The sequence below is a fragment of the Prunus mume genome, linkage group LG3 (genome assembly GCF_029339155.1).
Source record: "Prunus mume cultivar Tortuosa linkage group LG3, ASM2933915v1, whole genome shotgun sequence".
In the NCBI taxonomy this organism is placed as follows: domain Eukaryota; kingdom Viridiplantae; phylum Streptophyta; class Magnoliopsida; order Rosales; family Rosaceae; genus Prunus; species Prunus mume.
Window position 1 is genome coordinate 5,768,299 of NC_142700.1, and position 14,861 is coordinate 5,783,159.

The 14,861-nt window shown below is 35.4% G+C and overlaps 1 protein-coding gene across 2 annotated transcripts; it reads right to left on the bottom strand.

The window, feature by feature from the left end:
• Positions 1 to 8,470: 8,470 nt before the first annotated feature.
• Positions 8,471 to 10,328, bottom strand: LOC148918510 (cyclic nucleotide-gated ion channel 1-like). 2 transcript variants are annotated; one of them, XM_089048036.1, is made up of 4 exons: positions 10,060 to 10,328; positions 9,575 to 9,975; positions 9,292 to 9,478; positions 8,471 to 8,639 (listed from the first exon to the last, which is right to left on the bottom strand). In XM_089048036.1, exons 1-3 carry the CDS (start codon positions 10,076 to 10,078, stop codon positions 9,332 to 9,334), a joined length of 567 nt encoding a protein of 188 aa, XP_088904162.1. In that variant the 5' UTR covers positions 10,079 to 10,328; the 3' UTR covers positions 8,471 to 8,639; positions 9,292 to 9,331. The 2 variants fall into 2 exon arrangements, with proteins under 2 accessions (XP_088904162.1, XP_088904161.1); XM_089048035.1 differs by lacking the exon at positions 8,471 to 8,639 and adding an exon at positions 8,742 to 9,090.
• Between the last annotated feature and the right edge of the window lie 4,533 nt (positions 10,329 to 14,861).

Genomic DNA, 14,861 nt, shown 5'->3' on the forward strand with positions numbered 1-14,861 from the left:
TGACAAACATTCTTGTCTAATTATGTAACCCATGACAACTATTACAAGAAGCAAACTCTAAATTGGATATCCCTATCGTCAATTTAGCATCAAAACAATTAAATGTTGGCCAAACATTCAAAGCATTAAGCATAGTAATAGATACTCAACATGGAAAAAAAATACTTGGAATTAACATTGACTAAAGTAATTGAGTATTTGTTGAGCAATTTCGCAAGCATAAGGATCACACAAGTAGTTTAGAGTTAAGTAAAGTATCGTTCCCACGAAGAGTGGTTAAATTTATTAAGTACCTATTGTGATTAACCTCAGACTTTATTTGAACGACTAGATGATGAGATTTGATTGATTAATTAACTAAAAACGATAAATAAAAGCAAGCATATTAAAATAAGGTGATGAGATTCAAGTTATGAGAGCACTATTTATTATTTGTTTGTTTAATTGATAATTTGATATTAATTTTCGTTAGATTAATTGATATTGATTCTCGTTATATTAATTGATGATTTGACATTGATTCTCGTACTACATAAATTATAGCCCAATCCTTTTTCTTTTAAGCTTTTTGCCTTTAAAAATTTCACCTATGCTAAAAAATTCCTAGGTCCACCAGCGGTTGCATGAGATGTTTCATGCTCATACTCTCGCATGATACTTTCTTTTCTTGGAAAGCACATGCGCTGAGCCCAGAAAAAAATTTGGCCTGGGCTATAACTGTGCTACAAGTAATCTAGTTGAAGGGCTAATGGACTAAATGTGCGCCCTTCCAAATTTGGCCAATTTTTTTTCGGAAATGGATTTTGCATTAGTTTATGGCTATATTTGGTCTATGGCCCATGACTAAAGATGACCTTACTAAAAGAACGCGATCAAAGTGATGTTGAGTTTTATATAATAAAGGCAAAATGATAGCAATGGTCCTTGGACTAAGACCAAACTTTACTTTTCATCCCTTGTGATCAAAAAGCAAAAAAAAAAAAAAAAAAGGCATAAGAGATAATGTATTAAAATAAAAGGATGAGACATGTTTAAGAAAAGAAAGGAAAGGAAAGGACGGATAATATGTGGGATCTACCTAAATTTGAGATATGTGGTCACTGGTTAGTAATGTATTCAATAAATATGGTCCAAATACAACAAACATGTTTATATATAAAAAGCCAAATTGTAGTAATGGTCCCTGGACTATACCCAAACTTTACTTTTCGTTCCTCACATTATTTTATTGTTGCTGTAGTACTTTAATTATGCCTCCACTTTCAGAAATAGTCCTTCCCGTCATCTTAGTTAACTTTTCAGTTAAAAATGAGGGCATATTTGTCTTATTATTAATTTTAAATTGATTAAAATATTTATATTAAAAATAAATTTTAATTTTAAAAATTTTAAATTTTAAATTTAAAAAAAAATCCCTCACTTCCCCACCGATTTCTTCTCCACCCATTCCCATGACCACCACCCACCCCCATGAACCCAGAACCCAACACCACCCACCCTAGCCCTCAACTACAAAAAAGAGAAAACAAAAAAAATCATCCACAGAACTCAGAACCCCAACAACCACAGAACTCCAACAACTATAGGAAAGAGAACAAATTTGGGTGTGGGGGAGAGAACAAATATGGGTCTGATGACATAACCCTTTCTTCAACCACCGCTGAAATTGCAGCCAAATTGGCAGCACAAACTTCCTCATGAACTTCCCAATCCTCCTCTCCATCCTCAAGCATTTCACCCCACTCTCCTCGATCTCTTTCTCCCTCATTCGTTTCCCGCTTAGCATCAAAGCACATAGACTTTTATAATGTCTGTTTTCATGGCGGAGAGTGGAGAGAGAGTGGGTTTTGGTTTGGAAATTAGAGTGAGAGAAATTGATCCCAGATTAATGGCAGATTGGAAATTAGAGTGAGAGAAATTAATCTCAGATTTGGCATAGGGAGGGAGGGAGGAGAGAGAGAGAGAGAGAGAGAGAGAGAGAGAGAGAGAGAGAGAGAGAGAGGAGGGAGAGAGAGAGAGAGAGAGAGAGAGATAGATAGAGAGAGAGTGGGAGGGAGGGAGGGAGGGAGGGGAGAGAGAGAGAGAGAGGGGGAGAGAGAGAGAGAGAGAGAGAGAGAGAGAGAGGGAGGGAGGGAGGGAGGGAGGGAGAGAGAGAGACAGAGAGAGACAGAGAGAGAGAGAGGAGGGAGGGAGGGAGAGAGAGAGAGAGAGAGAGAGAGAGAGAGAGAGAGAGAGAGAGGGAGGGAGGGAGAGAGAGAGAGAGAGAGAGAGAGAGAGAGAGAGAGAGAGAGAGATGAAATTTATTTTTTAAATTTTTTATGTGAAAAGATATTTTTGCCCATGTCAAGTAGGACTTGTCCATGCCACATCATCATTTTTAACGAAAAAGTTGAGTGAGATGACGGAAAGGACAATTTCTGAAACTAAAGACATAATTAAAGTACCACAGTAACAACAAAACAATGTGAGGGACGAAAAGTAAAGTTTGGGTATAGTCCAGGGACCATTGCTACATTTTGACCTATATAAAAAGCACTTCTCAACAAAGCACTTTCAATAAAAGTACCTCTAGAATTAATGGTACATTTAAAAAAAAACTAAAACTAAAACCTATTTAAGTAGTCTTTTTTCTTGGTCCATATGTTGTTTTATATATAATCTCACCATTTCTCTTACCACTATCTTCCAAGCCAAGCCCCATTATTTTTCCTCATTTCCCCATAATTTTCTTGTCAAGTGTTACCAAATTGCACATATATTGATCTTAATGGCTTAAAACCATGGTGCATTGCTTTAAGGCCCCGTTTGGTTCATGGAAAAGGAGACTTAGGGATGAGAAATCAATTACTTTCCCATGTTTGATAAGTCCAGGCATGAGAAATCGTTGTCTGGCTCATGGAAAAGTAGAGGGGAAAGTGAAGTCATCCTCCCAACTTGAGTTTTGTTTTCCCTCATCATGGGAAAGTTTGGGGAAATGAACAAACATTAAATACAAATTTTTCATGACCATTTTGTCCCCATTAACAATTTAGAATTACAATATATCATTTAAATACATTCTTTTTTTATTTAATTTAATATGGGTATAATTGAAATTTTATACAAACTTAGTTTTCTATTTCTACTCAAAACAAACATGGGAAAGGAAATAAAGTATTATCTCCCGGTTACTTTCCTAGCATTATCAAACGTGGGAAATGAATCTTCCATTTCTCATCTCTTAAGAAATGATATGGGAAATGATTTTCTTTCAAATTCGTTCTGTGAATCAAACGGGATCTAAGTTGCATGTATGTTTACAAAGAGCTTTCCTGCAATGGAGAAAATCTACAAATACTTGCGACACACGACCTCGTGCATCACGCCAATCACATCTCCATAAAAAGAATCTTTGTTCGATTGATTTTGACTGGACCAATTAGTACTGGAGATAGAATGCTTATTTAAAAAGAGGAATGCTAGTAACTTTCTCTCTAACCTTCTCCTTTGGACCTTCTTCATTTTTTGCTTGACATGTGTCATTCCCCTTACACTTAAAACAATGTCATTAATATATTATACAAACTAACTTTTGCTTTCCAAGTTTACCCCTATTAAATGTATTCAATTTATCCAAAAAAATTTCACAACTTTCTTACCATCTTATTAAATTTTTTTTAACGTAAATTATTTTTTTTAAAGAAAATTTTTGCTTTTTAAAAAAAAGAGGAAATGTCCTTTTTTTTTAAATTTAAAAAAAGTCTAAACTTGACGTTAAAAAAAAGGGACATTTCCTCTTTTTTTAAAAAGCAGACATTTTCTTAAATAAATAAAAAATTGTCATTAATTTTTTTTTTAAATAAGATGGTAAGAAAGTTGTGAATTTTTTTTTGGATAAATTGAATACATTTAATAAGGGTAAACTTGGAAAGAAAAAGTTAGATTGTATAATATATTAATGACATTGTTTTAAGTGTAAAGAGAATGACACATGTCAAGCTAAAAGGGGAGAAGGTCCAAAAGAAAATGTTAGAGAGAAGGTTGCTAGCATTCCCCATTTAAAAAATGATGATATTATTTCACAATTGATCTACCTTTTGTTTTTATATTGTGGGGTTAAATAATTCACATAGTGCTCGATTAGTACAAATTTGTCCATTGCAATAATGTTGTCTAGGTCGTCACTAAGTCAATGGAACATCCAAGAATAAATTTGTCCATTGCAATAATGATAGGCCTCAAAATTCAATTATAATCCATGAACATAAAGCTTGATATAGTTTATGCATCACTTTAGATTCTTATTCTGTGTTTGGTTAATTAGAAACTTTAGGAAAGGAAAACAGTCAGCCAAGGCCAATTTGTAGAACGAATTAAGAATAAAGGAAGTGCTAGCAAGCAAGGCCAATTCATTTCAACGAGGATGGTAACTTCACTAGTAGAAAAATCTCTTGATCTCGAATAAATAAAAAAATGGAATAAGAAGATAATGTTATAAAATAAGAAAAGAGACAGGTTGAGAAAAGGAAGAGAGATAAGTTACTAATGCTGCTGGGTTGGTAAAAGGGTAAAACAGGCAATTCAGGTTTTATTATAGCTCTCAGCAATATGTTTTGGATTTTTTGGAAAAATAAACTTACTGTGGGGGTTGTGGCTGTTAGCATTCCTCTTTATTTTATGCTCCAAGCATCAGAAAAATGTGACTCAATTCTACTGGGGGGTCTATTGTTCACATCGTATAACTGAATTGTTGTACTGACATGTATATGTCAAAGTTTGAAAATAGTTATGAACACATGGTTGGGTTTCGACTTTGGCATCAGTACTGTGGAAGGGAATGCATCTTGCATTGCAACTTACCTTTCACGAGGGTGCTTATCGTGATTCATGAGTCACTCATATGGTTGGGTTCGAGGGAAAAAATAGTCCTCCTACATCATTACAAATTAGTGCGTTGCAATAATGTTGCAGACTATTATTTACTTGTTGGAGCCCATTTAATATTGCTTTGTATATGTTGTTTGGAGTGCTGCAAAAATGGTTTCTTTGTTGTCAACGGGTCTACTTCAGTTTAAAAGGCTCTAACTTACAAATTAGTAATATTATATTCAAATTCTCATGACACATTAGTAATATGTGCGGAAAACCTCATTCTTCCTTGTAGTTTAGACTATCTCTTGTATTTAAAAATGAAAAAAGAAAAGAGTAAAACAGTAGAAATTCAAGAAGAAGATTTCTTGTAAAGTAGGGAAATAGAAAGAAAAAAAAAACTAAACAATTGTTAGAGTTAAGTTTCACGGTGTTAAGTTTCTTGTTAGTTTAATTAGGGATTTTGATAAATTTTTTTTTTGAGGAAACTGAGTTTTGTTTTAAAGATGATTATGTCAATTTAAAGTCCCTTGAATTAAATTTTAAAGAGATAGCATATGTAAGGAAGAAGTCAAGCAAATCATAGTGAGAGAATCAAAGAAGAGTATCAGATCCTGTTAATGTATGGTTTTTGTTATTTTCTTTTGGCTTCCCTTGACAACTTTGTAATAGGATTTGAATTGTTATTTATCAAGCTCAAGTTTAGATTAAGGAAAACATTTCTTGGTGTTCTTCTCTAATTTATGCTCTATAGAGGTTCAAGCAAGTTGACAAAGGTATTATGCATTGCATATCATTACATTAAACAGTCTTCATAAAATGATGATTAGTCATCCGTTTTTCATATGACTAGTCATCCTTGCTTCCAGCTGGATAACAAATTGTTTTGTCCTATTCTTCTTTCTCTCTCTCTGCTGCCATGTGGGTTTCTGACCTAAGGAATTTTTGGTCTGTAGAAGGCTACGATTTTGCTCATTTGGCGGCTGTCTCTTTTGCGTAGAAGTTTTGGAAAGATTGGCTTGCTATCTTTCTCTTCTTCTTCCTTAAGAGAGAACCAAACTTTTCATCTATGAGTTTTTCCAATTGATTTCTTTTTGAAAAACTGCATTTGAAATCCGAATCTGCATCTAGCTTCGTAAATCATTCCCTCATTTATATCTAGGTCAGATTCAAGACTGATTTCTTCAAGAGTATGGTTTCTTGAAGAAATTGGTCATTCTCCTTTGAATCCAAATATTGGTTTCGGTCTGTGTTAGAGCTTGCAAGCTAGTTGAAACGACCTGACCCAATTTCCACTTTGGAATCCGGTGAAACTTTAAAATCGACACCTAGTAAACGTGGGTCGTAAATGACCAAAATGTCAAAACAAGAATAACAACCGAGGGACTCGATTCGTAGCTGCACTGATAAGCGTAGGCTGCCTACGCCTTTTGAGGATCAAGTCACACTTAGTTCTTTCTTCATTCTCGATCTATAATCGAATTTCGTAAACCAAGTCCTAGGGTTGGCATTCCTGGAGTATCCGGGACTCCATTTTACGACCCGTTAAATAGTATACGATCCTGGAATTACCTAGATCAACATACCTGAGCATGACTACGATCCAACGGTTCAAACCTGCTGAACCCGGAAATCACACACTAGGCGATATCCGTTCGGGGTTCAAACGTTATCCGAATTAAGATCCGCGAAATCCTACGCACTCGTGGAGATTAGGAGATTATTCTAGGGCTGACTCTGGTCCCCACCCTGCTGCCCACGCGCCGTCACACGCCGGCAGCACGTAGTGCCTAAAGCGATAACACTTCGCCGGAAAAACTCTAAACCACGGCTCAAGACTCCTACCCTAGGTATAACACCCTATTTGGAGCCACTTTTGTTCTTGGACTTACCCCAAAAACTGGCCGGAAGTGGCCGGAATCTCAACCCGAAATTCGGCTAAAATTTGGATCCAAGATCGAGTTATCTAAGCTAGAAATTTCTGAAATCCTACCCAACCAGCAGCTAGGGCTCGAGAAATAGATGAGTTTCCATACCTGGATCACCGGAAATGGTGGCCGGATGACGGAGAACGAGCAGGCGAAAGTTTACGAAAAAACTGTCGAACACCGCCTGTTTATTGGCTGTTTCCGACTACCACGGAGGCGGATCGGGGCAGAAAAAGGCTGGTACTGGAAGAGGGAAGTGTGGTGGTTCTAACGAAACTGGTCTTGCTCAAATCGGGGGTCAGAGTTGAGAGAAAACACATCCAGAAGTCGGCTGCTCCCCTCCCCGAAATGCAGAATTCTGGGTTTATAAAATCTGAACTTCGAAATATTTACGGTTATGCCACTGAACTTCTTTTGATCGTAACTCCTTCGTTACAATTCCAATTCGAGTCCACTACATGTCTACGGACTCGTTTCGTCGCGCTCTTCCCAACAGTATAACTGAAATTCCTAAATTCCTTCCCGGTCAAAAAGTCAACTTTTAAACTAATAAAATATTCTAAGGGTATAAGTGTCTTTTATCAGAATAAATTAATAATTAAATATTAATTAAGGACCGGGTTGTTACAATTGTCATGTGATGAACGAGCTGGAGAATGAGCTACCATTGTCATGAAGAACTGAGCTTCAAGTTTTGCTAAGTTGGAGAAGAAGATTGCACAAAGGAGGTATTGCTCACATTCCTAAATAGACCTAGGTGCTTCTTGAGCTTGGTTGTATTTCCTTTGTAAGAATCTTTTTCTACTTAGTGGAGTGCCTGGTTGGTTGATGACTCCTCAGTTTTTCCCAATGGTGGGTTTCTAGGTAAACAAAATCTGTTTTGCATATCTGTAATTTTTCTGGGCTTGTGTTCTTGGTGGTTGACTAGTCATCTTTATCTGTTGTTTGATGTTTACATGATAATGATGATTTCACACACTTTCACCATAGTTGTTGCTAGCACAGGGGATGCCTAGATTGACGGGTCATTTTGAGTGCCTAGGCTGTCACTAGTAATCTTCTAGGGTTGCAGGTACATTGTGGCATGATCTATGTATTCTTTTGGTTGTGAATGTTCATGACTAGCAGTTGACTAGTCATATGTGTATTTGGTCAAGGTTTAAAGTGTGTGAAGAATGCTATGTTGTTGTGTCTTGTTTGTGTGATTAAATTTACCCCTCGTCACCTAAGTACCAATTTCAGTTCCCTTTATTTTTCCTCATTTCCCCATAATTTTCTTGTCAAGTGTTACTAAATTGCACATAAATTGATCTTAATTGCTTAACTTGGCCCTAAGTTGCACGTATGTTTACAAAAAAATTTCCTGCATAAACGGAGAAAATACTACAAATAGTAAATTAGAAGTGTATTTTGATGATCCGAATGTTCTATCTTTTAGGGATTCCTTCAAAGATCATTTCTGTAAAAAAATCTCTTAAATCCGAACTTATTTGATCAATCAATTAGTAGTTGTCATTTTAGTGTTTTCTTGAAGAACCATGTTAGTTTATTTTGTTGATCAAAACTAGATGCCTTAATGATTTTCAATTTATCAATTTTATTTTTTGCAAAAATGATTTATAAATGAAAACTTGAAGATAGACGATTGGATAGTTGAAATAAAATTCGTAGTGAACCCATATCGTTACCTGAAGTTGAAGGTAAATAATTGTAAGTAACTAAATAGATATCTAACAGAGAGATTCACCAACCTGAACATTTCCAATGAGATATACAAACAGTAGCAAGCCAGTGATAGAAGTTAGAATTGCAAAAAAGTTTTCCCACGCATAATTACTTGTTGTGAGATTTGTGCCATAGTTGCTGCAAAAAGTAAGCAAAGGATCAAGGAATAGGATATAATATATATATATATATATATATTAACTTCTAGTATACAAATATATTTCTTTGTTTACTGTGGGCTACAAAATAAAATGCTGAAATTTTCAAATATATATGTATGTACAAAGCTAAGATTTCTCAGGCCCCACCAGAAAGAGTAGCATAACTTGGTTGGAAAATGTATATGCCTCGTGTTAACAATCTCAAGAGAATCAAAAAATATTCCATAATCAAACAGCGGCTTAGTATTATCTGGAACATCTGTATCGCAAGATTCATTTAAAAATGCGATAACTGTTGTAGAAGTAATGTGATCATCACAATAAAAGGTGCTCATGCATCCTTCATGATATGGATGTTTTTTACAAGCCCAATACCAACATGAGATCTCTCGTTGAATGGAAAAGAAGTACGATAAGGCTCCAAGAACCTATTAACATCATAATTAACTAATTGTTAGATCTAAACATTAACGACCGACATGATAATTAGTTGAGAGAGCGACTGCGTTGGCACCTACAATCACTATACTTCATCACTAGTCACTTTCCAATAAATGAAAACTAAACTTTATCAAACATTTATTACCAAAATAAGTACTAAAATAAATGATTTGGGAAGTGAAACTCACATGGCTAGCAAGAATGTAAAGAATAAATTAAATAGGGCTTTCATCCGTATTCCAGTAGTCCATGTAAGTTGCTTAGGTTATAAGATAATTCGACCAATCCTTGCTGAGAAGAAAAGAGTTGAGAACTTTTCTCCGTTCCAAGTATCCCCACCCTCTCATTTTGGAAAAAAACCTTGACTACAAGAAGCTGGACAAAATAATAAATAGTAACGGGTTAGAAGTCCGTAATAATTAAAGCTGGATGAAGCTAGCTCATAACCAAAATATGAATTTCTCTTATTACTTGTGGCATGGGAAAAACAGACAGAAGGTCAGTCATCAAAGAACACCACTCCAACTCCCGAGCTAAATTCTTAGCAAATGGAATTATCTCATCTCCTTCGTTGATATCCGTGTAGGCTTTCTTCATACCTTCATAGATTGTATATCCAATATCCACCAAGAAAGTGATATCCGTTGCAGATCGCAAAATCAGAGCCACATTCCTCAACTTTTTGTCCATTCCAAGGCATTTCTTTTCCTCATCGATGAATGGAATGTATAAGAACAAGGGATCCAGGGAAATTGCAATAACACATGAAATTACAATCATCTTGTTCCAGAATGAAGCTGAAAGATGCGTTCTTTCCCATTTCTTTATTAAAAATTCTCTGACTTTGGAACGTCGTGCCTGCCCCTCAAGATCTTCCAAATTGTAAAAGGAAATCAGAAAATTAAGACAAGTAAAAGGACTTTACAATGTGATATATAGAATTCGAGAAAACTAACCTGAAGAAAATGATCTCATCGTCTTCACGGCACTATAGATCCCTCAATTTTCTGAACAAGTCCTGAAATTTTTTTTCTCTTTTGGGTCAATAAAACTTCATCAGATGAAGAGAAAGAGATTACAAGAGAAGAAAATTTTCTAGAAATAAGGATGATCTGTGAGGGGAGAGGGTTCTTTTGCTGGTAAAAAAAAGCTGTGGGCTTACTAGGCAATTTCGTGAAGTTTTATAAACAGGGGCAATAACTTCTGTTTTCTTTCGTTGAACGACCAAGTCTTTGTTTTCTGACCAAATAAATAAATAATGGACCTAGACTTCGCTTTTGGACTGATTGATTACCGACAAGACCTCTTTTCGCAAGTTTTATTTTTCTTAAAAAAAGCTATTAAGAGCACTTCCACCAATTAGCCTCTTGTCATAGCAAGGGAAGCCCTAGGACAGCTACTATTTATGTGAATAGTGGCTGCTTCTCCCAAACAAAGTATGTTTCAGAGTTTAGGCTTGCCATGGCAAATACTATTCATTTTTTTTTTTCACAACTTTGTTTACTTAAACATTTGGTTTGGATAATATTTTCGGATAAGATTTTTGGGTTCCTACGTGTCAATACTATTCATATCGGATAAGATTTTTTGTTTCAAATTTCATATAAATTTCAAAATTCAAATTCAGATAAATCAATACAACTAATAAAATAAAATACATGAATGACCACTAATTATTAAAACAAAACAAAAAAATACAATGAAATGAAAGGCAAGCAAACTAAGAAATGAAAGGCAAGATTTTATTTTATTGGATAATATTTTCGGATAAGATTTTATTTTATTAGTTGTATTGGTTGGTATTTATAGAAAAAAAAAAGTATGAGGATTTGGTGTTTAAAGTGAAGAGTATTGGTTGATATTTATAGACACTGGCGGACCCGGAATTTTTTTAGCGGAGTGGAGTGCAATATTGACTAAGTATGAAAATAGTTTTTCGGAATAATCATTTACTCAAGATAATTTTTGGCGGCTTTTATTCCTTACACATCAAATAAGAAAACTTGATTTTATGGGATTTTAATGTGAAGTATATATTGACTTAATGAGCCATTATTTTTAGCCTAAATCGTATTTTGCACTAAAATCGATTTTTCATATTTTGATTTAGTGGGAATTTGATTTTATAGTATTTTTATTTGAATCCAAATGGGGGGTACTTCCTTATTTACATTGTAAACTTAAGTATATATTACTCCATTTACTTAAATGTTGAAAATGGAAATAAAGTATAGAGAGAAAAAAAAAATAGTAAGTAATTTTTTGGTTTTTTTTTCAATTTTTTACTACAAAAATATTGGCTGCCGTTGGATTGGAGCAAAAATTATGATCGGAGAGCCCAGAAGGAGCCACGTGGAAGAGAGCCATTGGGGGCAATTTGATTTTTTTTTGGGAAAAATGGATGCCGTTGGATTTCTGGAAAAAGTGAATCGGATAGCCCATAAGAAGCCACGTGGAAGAGAGCCGTTGGGGGCACCGTAGCGGGCCCTTAAATTTTTTAACTCCAGTCGACATCGTCGTGGCGTCGATCTGGACGTCATATTGCCCTCGGCTCGGGCCAGCCCAGTTGTTGGGCCCTCCTTGCCCCGACAGATCTTTGTTGCTGGAAACCCCATTTTGGGTTTGCCCCCAACCCTCCCCTTGGGCCCCTTGCTGGAAATGCTCTAATGGAAGAACAGAACGGGTGTGTTGTAATTTAAGTTATTCATAGAAGAAAATAAAAAGGGGGGCAAGAGAAGAACATATTATTAAAAATAGAATGGCTGAATTTTGTTAGAGAGATAGAAATCGTCTGGTAGATAGATGGTGTTATTTTGGTTAGAGACGGAACTGAATAAAAAAAAAAACAAACAAAAACAAAGGGCTGGTTTGGCTCACCTGTGCAGTAGAAGAACGAAGAGTAGAAAAAAAATTCAAGTGGAATTGGTTTTTCTTTTTCTTTTTTCAAGGCTAACAGTGTTAAGTTTAGGTTAAGTGAGAGTGATACATGTCAAAAGAATAAGTAGGGGAACATAGGGTATATAGTTTTGGGGACAACAGATCCGAACTCATATGTATTTTTATTCTGTATTTTACGGTGTTTACAACTCAAAACTTGATTGATCCAAAAACGCCGTAAAGAAACTATGCATATCAACGTTGTCAATGGCAAACTTCGCTAAGGGGGATTGTTGGAGTTGGAAAGGGCCACAAAAATAAACAATTTTAACTAAAGTAGGAAAAAGAAAATTCAGTTAAGAATAATAAAATAGGAAAGAAAAAAACTTTTGAGAATTTAACCCAAAAAAAGACGTGTTTGTGATTGAGCCACACTATTAGACAAGGAGAGAAGAATTATCCTTTGAAAAACTTGAATGAGCCTTGGATGATTGACTACTACCAAGTAAGCTTACAGAGTGTTGATGTGAGATATATGTTTCATTAAGAGGAATGCTAACTGCGGTCTCCCTTTTTACATTGTTAATACTTCATAAGTTCATATACCCATTATAACACTAAAAAACAAAATTTTCAGGTCTCCGCGAGAATGTTTATGTAAGAAATACTTCCCCTCATAAGTGTTTTCAATAAAACTGTCTCTAGAATTAATGGTGCAGTAAATAAACCTAAAACCTAAAACCTATTTGAGTAGGCTTTTTTTTTTTGTCCATATTTTGTTTATATATCATCTCCCCAATTTTCTCACCACTATCTTCCAATCCCCCTTATTTTCCCTCATTATTTTTATTTCCCCATAATTTTGTTGTCAAGTGTTACCAAATTGCACACAAATTGATCTCAATGGCTTAAACCATAGTGCATGGCCCTAAGTTACACGTATGTTTACAAAAAGCTTTCCAGCATAAGTGGAGAAAACACTACAAATACTTGCGACACATGACCTCGTGCATCACGCCAGCCATATCTCCATCCATAGAATCTCTGTTCACAATTGATCTTGACTGGACCAATTTGTGCTGGAGATAGAATTGATTCATGCTTATCTAAAAGCTGATGATATTTCACAATTGATCTATTGTCCTTTTGTTTTTATATTGTGGGGTTAAATATTGTGACATGACGTCTACGGATAGATGAGCGTCCACGTGGCTGTTCTAAACATGTTCCTATTGAACGACATGTACTCCGACGTCGTCGCGTGAACTCACTTTGGTGTCATCATCCACCGGATACTACGTGGCCCCGTCTCATGTGCATGCGTATTAGGAGAGATGATTTTTTGTGTGCAACTTTGAATACTAATACTAATCACTCAATGGTGTATGAATGAAAGGAAAAACACAAAAAGAAAGCTCTCCTAATACATGTGTATGTGAAAATATTTGTTGGTGGTTGTATAGGATACTTCTTCTCTCTTTCTCTGTAAGAAAGCATCCCTACTTTCTGCAAATCACAGTTTAATTGGCAGAACACATATCAAACTGTAATTGATTTTACAAAAAAAGAGCTCCTGACAATTATTTCCCTTGTTAAAATTGATGAAAATATTATGGTGATTGGACCACAAGATAAAGTGGCTTCGCTTGACCAAGACTTCCTTGATGGATACAACTTTTCATATTAGTAATAGTGATGAGGACTCGAGTCACAATCACGGGCCAAAGTTGCTCTCTACTAAAAAGTGTGAATAATAATATTTAACCCACTAGAAAGATGCATGCATTGTCGTATATAATGCAGATGGAATTTGAAAGCTACATCTGGCTGCCGTTTAGACTGGTAGTTCTGTTAATGTAATATTTTCCACTCCAATTTCATGCTGCTGTTACTTCCTCCAACGCAGGCTTTTCATCAGTCAAGTCTGAATTGAGGTTGTCTTTATTTATTATTTATAGAATGCATTGTCAAAACGACCAAAATCGGAGCTCGGTAATTTAGCATAACAATAAGACTAGAGACATCAATTTTTTTCATGAAATGATTGACTTCTGTTCATGGATTGAACCATTCACAGCATATAAGTAAAGGAATTAATAAGCAAATTATGGATGGTGCATTGCCCTAAGTTGCAAATATATGTTTACAAAACAACTTGCAATACATGATGACCTCGTACGTCACACCAGTCATATATAGCGTTACTGACTTGGATAGCAAATGTTGCAACCAAGTATTTCTTTGTTGACAATTCATCTTCACTGGACCAACTAATGCTGGAGATAGAGAATTCACTTATTATGCATATATTCCTTGTACAACCAGCGTTGTAGTGTTTAAGTTGTGAGTAAAGAAACTGCTAGCAGGCCTGGCCTGCCTTGATCAATGTATGCATATATTTAGTACTTATTTGTGTATTAATTAATGTAATTTTTTCCACCCCAAGTCTAACGCTGCTGTTGCTTTCTGGAATGTGATTTAGCACAAGGCGTCAACTTTTCCCAGAAGTTCATTCACCAAAGTATTGGTTTTTAGTTTCTATCCATGGATTGAATTTAGAGTTATGTAGGTACAACTTTTACATTCTAGTTTTAGAAGATGAATAGATGGAGACATAGATTAAGAGATTTTGGCACAGCAGCAGTAGACGAGGTAGGAGCAGAGTCCAATGACAGGGGAGTACAGTCAAATAAAACAACAAAAGTGAACATAGCTTTAGAGATTTTTTCGTATACCAGGGAAGAACATTGAAAGGAAACTAAATAGATATCCAACAGATATATCCATTACTAACCTGAACATTTCCAATGAGATATATAAATAGCAGCAAGCCAGTGACAGAAATTAGAATTGCAAACAAGTTTTCCCACACATAATTACA

Excerpts from the sequence above, each read along its gene's own strand:
- LOC148918510 (XM_089048036.1), bottom strand. Across the intron at positions 9,479-9,574 it reads CTGTTTTTCCCATGCCACAA|CTTCTTGTAGTCAAGGTTTT; the intron begins GTAATAAGAGAA and ends TATTTTGTCCAG.